Source organism: Teleopsis dalmanni, chromosome 1, assembly GCF_002237135.1.
Source record: "Teleopsis dalmanni isolate 2A chromosome 1, ASM223713v2, whole genome shotgun sequence".
Classification (NCBI taxonomy): domain Eukaryota; kingdom Metazoa; phylum Arthropoda; class Insecta; order Diptera; family Diopsidae; genus Teleopsis; species Teleopsis dalmanni.
Window position 1 is genome coordinate 166,182,517 of NC_051846.1, and position 4,339 is coordinate 166,186,855.

Consider the following 4,339-nt stretch of genomic DNA (forward strand, 5'->3'; position numbering starts at 1 on the left):
GTTGCAACAAAACAAAACAGACTTGTGACACCGTTCTGGGAAATTAACATATTTTCCAAATTCATGTCCTCAAATTTAATTCAAACTAATAGGTATTCATGTGGCTACGGTAAACTTTGTTATTTACAAAAGACATGGATATATCACATCTGCCATCAAGCTCTATATTATAGAGACTTTTGAAAACGCATTGCTTAACAAAACAAACAAAAATGTTATGATGGAACACGAATTGAAAATATATCACTTAAATAGTGCAACCACATCGGAGCCGCATAATGGATCATTTTCAACTTTTTAATCGTTATTAAAAATCGTAACGCGAAAGCGGCCCCGCGGGGAGAAATCCAGCGGAGGAAGACTGAGTGTTTTAGTTCGTATACTGCAAAGTAGAAGCCGGACAGACAGTGTCCGACACACTAACTAATCTATATTTGATATGTTCAAGAATCTAGAAAATTATGCTCACAAAATCGTCCTAAATGCATATCCAATTCAAATAGTTTATTTTATCTAAAATAAATATGAACACATCAACATCTACATCATTAATCTGTTCATATGCTTTGATTTATATACTTTGAATTATATTTGATATTCTCTTAATCTTAAAAAGTGTCAAAATAAAGAAAAAGAATAATTTCAGATTAATAATAGATATCATTTATTTGGATTTTAAAGACTGAAATGCTAAATTGCTGCATTTGACATCGTTTGACATGTAAAGGATATACATTTAAAGTGTTTTATAGTCTTTCTTTTTCTTTACATACCCGAATATGTTAGCAAATTATTAGTAATAATTAAAAGGGAAAACCTGGCGGTGGTGGTGGCAGTCCCGGTGGTGGTGGTGGCAGTCCCCGTGGCGGTGGTGGCAGTCCCGGTGGTGGTGGTGGCAGTCCCGGCGGTGGTGGTGGTGGTGGTGGCGGAAGTGGCGCTGCTGCTTGGGGTGGGGGTTGTGGTCGAAATTGTGCTGATGCTGGTGGTTGATTAGGCCTAGCATTTGGTGATCGAGGAGTAGCAACACCAGCATTAAAGAATCCGAGAGGTAATCCGAAAGGTCCATAGAGGTCTACGTTTCCTCTTCCATTTTTATTACCTCGAGCACGTAAAGTGAAAGGAACAGTTGTGGAGCATATAAATATGCTACTAAAAACAGTTAAAAAAAATACAAATAGCTTCATTGTTTTCCCTCTTTTAAAAAATTTGTTTTTTGTGTTACCTTTTATACCAAAAACTTATAATTATATGCAAAATATGAACAATAATAATGGCGAATCTATAAAAATATCTCATTGTAAAATATTACAAAAATTCTTTGTTTAATTTTATATAAGATTTTCTTAAGAATTAAGTACCTTATCTAAGACAATACATTGCACATAACACTTTTCTTTGTTTAGGATATGAATTCGTAATATATATAAATATTGATAAAATATTAGAATAATAATAGGTGCCTATAATGATAGCTAATTATAGGATGAAATACAGAATCGTGACAAACTAACAGATAACTTGGAAATTTTTTCCTCTAATTTGTATAAATTAGTGATTTGCAACAACTTCTTCATCATCTCGGAATATCTTTGATTAATGAATAATAATGTTCTCATAAAAATAATTTTTGTCATATCGGGGCCAGTAGGCATAATATTACTCCGCAGGTTTCGCCAATTAAATACTTATTAAAAGTTTTCTAAATATTTTTTTTGATTTTTCATAAAGGATCTAGATCAAAAGCAATATCCAATTAAATCGATTTAAAAGTAAATAACCGTATTTAGCCAGTTTTATTTTATGATTTTGGTTCACACAAAAAATATATATATAATAAAAATTATTATAAATGAAATCTCTAAACAAATACGATAAAATTTGTAATATTTCAATGTACCTAAAACTCTAGAACAAGAAGGAGAGAAAGGGCAATTCGAAAAGTCACTACAATTAATATCCGAAACCAGAAGTCTGATTTAATAAGCACTCTGAAGTGCAAGTTCATAGAAGTGTAAAACTGGGTCTCTTTTTCTTGAGATATAGTGTTTGATATAGTTCTAAGAATGAAAAAATAAACCTAACGGACATTTAATTTAATTGTAAAAGGTTCAAAAATCTTGCCAAACAATGTCCGGAGTTTTCAATGCTACGAGTTAGAATGAATCCAAAGTTTAGCTTTACAAAGCATTTTAAAACTGAATTAATCAACAGAAGAAACTGGGAAGGCATCAAACAAACCTATCAGCTAAAGCGGGCATAGTTGGATCGCCCAAAACGCATTGGGAAGCGCTGGGAAAAAATACTAGCATATTCTAAACGAAAACTTACGCAATATCTATGTGCGTACTTTGCAATATTGAACGGAAACATCAGGGAAAAAATAAAGCTTCATTTCCTGATTTGAATACTTATGCAACATTGACAAGAAAAGCTAAACCTGCTCTGTGAATCAAATCACGTGCCGATTCTCTGGGTACCTGGCACTGGCACTGGTTTCCGCACTGGCGGAAACGAATACATACATAAAGTAACCAGAAAAGAGGTAGCCACATCGTTAAGGGGGCCGGAATCTTTCTGTGGAATAGGACACAGTACCCTCCTTTCTGTTATAAAAATAATAATTAAGTAGAACCACAACAAAAAGAATTATTGCGATGACCTATCAGGTTTAAAAAAATCCAAATCACTTATTGGTACCTCTGACAATAGGAGATACCAGGATTGTATGAACTTATCAAAAAAAAAAAAAAAGCAGAATCATCACAAGAATCTTAACAGGACACTGTAAACTGAAATACCAACAAACTGTAGATTCTGCGAAAGGAATGAACAGTCAACCGCACATGTGCTTTTATATTGCTCTGTGCTATTGCACATACGGAAGAAACTCCTGGGAATGTATATTCTTATGGAAGAGCCAACTAAATTATTTAAAGTAGGTTTTATACTACTCTTTATCGAAGCAACAGGGTTTGGAGTCATACTCTCTGTTCAGAAGGGGGCACAGTACCATATATAATAATAATAAAAATTTTAATAATAACATAATATGGTTAGGGTCTCTGCATTTCAGAATCTATTGCACAAATATAAAAATGTTGATCATTTAATGGTGTTACTGAATTGTTGACACAAATAAAATCAATTAACTAAAATTTTATTTTAACATTTTATTTGTTGTTCTGTAGCACATTAGGTAGTTGTAATTTATTTTCCACCACCACCACCGCCACCGCCGCCGCCTCCCCACAATTTGCCACCTCCTCCACCACCGCCACCACCACCACCTGGCATTGGTTCAGGATTGGGTTGAGGATTTGGATTAGCTAAAAAAATATTAATTATATTAAGTCTCTTATACATTTTCAGAATTTTTGCATTTGCACTTACCAGCTGCTAACGCTAAAAAGGCTAACAAAAAGCTTAAGAATGCGTAAACCTTCATTTTGTGAAGATGAGTTTAATAATATTAAAATTATTAACTAAGGCCTATATTTATACTCAAATTAATTTTCATTTTTTACAAATAATTTAATTGAAATGCAGCGACAGCGAAATTTAAGCGCAGGAATAGATTAAAAACAGATCAGTTATCAAAGTATCAAGTATTCAAAATTATTGAAAAAATATAAGAATATAATCAACTAAAAAAAAACAAATAAAAAAAACAAAGTAATGTGTATTAGTATTAAATAATTCTTATTTCATCATATATTTCGTGGAAGCCATATATAGTGTAAAATAATTTCCCCATAAAAAAATATTTATTTAATACATCAAAATATAACCACAGAATAAGTACAAGATTGTCACATTATTACGTTTTAATATAACAGATAAATGTATACAAACATAATAATATAATAAAATGCACACAAAAACTTCAAACCATTCAAACCATTTATTTATCCATCAGAACGTCCGTTATATCTAAATACTACATGAAGTAATCGATATAAGATTCAGTAAGAATATCATATATTATTTAGAAATAATTATTACGAAATTTTTAATAAAATTTGTTTAACAAAAATTACAGTATTTAACAAATTTTTAAAAATATTTTTATAATATATGACTCTCCTCTGCTTACATACTATATATTTTAATTCGTATATGTCTGACAGTTTACGCATTCTACGGGCGATGAAGATCCTATCTTAAAACCCAATCCAGATTTTGAAGATAGTCCTCGTGTTATCCAAGTCGTAGGGAACTTTATTCATGGGTCATTTTAAGTTTGTCAGTAAGCATATCTGTCGGAAAATATGTCAACTGAAGTAGTACTTCTTATCACTTATTGGTTATATTGAGCGTTTTTTTAGCTGCATAAGAACTT

The 4,339-nt window shown here is 31.7% G+C and overlaps 1 protein-coding gene across 1 annotated transcript; it reads right to left on the reverse strand.

The window, feature by feature from the left end:
* Nucleotides 1-3,090: 3,090 nt before the first annotated feature.
* Nucleotides 3,091-3,471, reverse strand: LOC119669668 (glycine-rich selenoprotein-like). The gene is made up of 2 exons (XM_038079660.1): nucleotides 3,391-3,471; nucleotides 3,091-3,326 (listed from the first exon to the last, which is right to left on the reverse strand). The coding sequence occupies exons 1-2, from the start codon at nucleotides 3,443-3,445 to the stop codon at nucleotides 3,208-3,210; spliced, it is 174 nt and encodes a 57-aa protein (XP_037935588.1). The 5' UTR covers nucleotides 3,446-3,471; the 3' UTR covers nucleotides 3,091-3,207.
* Between the last annotated feature and the right edge of the window lie 868 nt (nucleotides 3,472-4,339).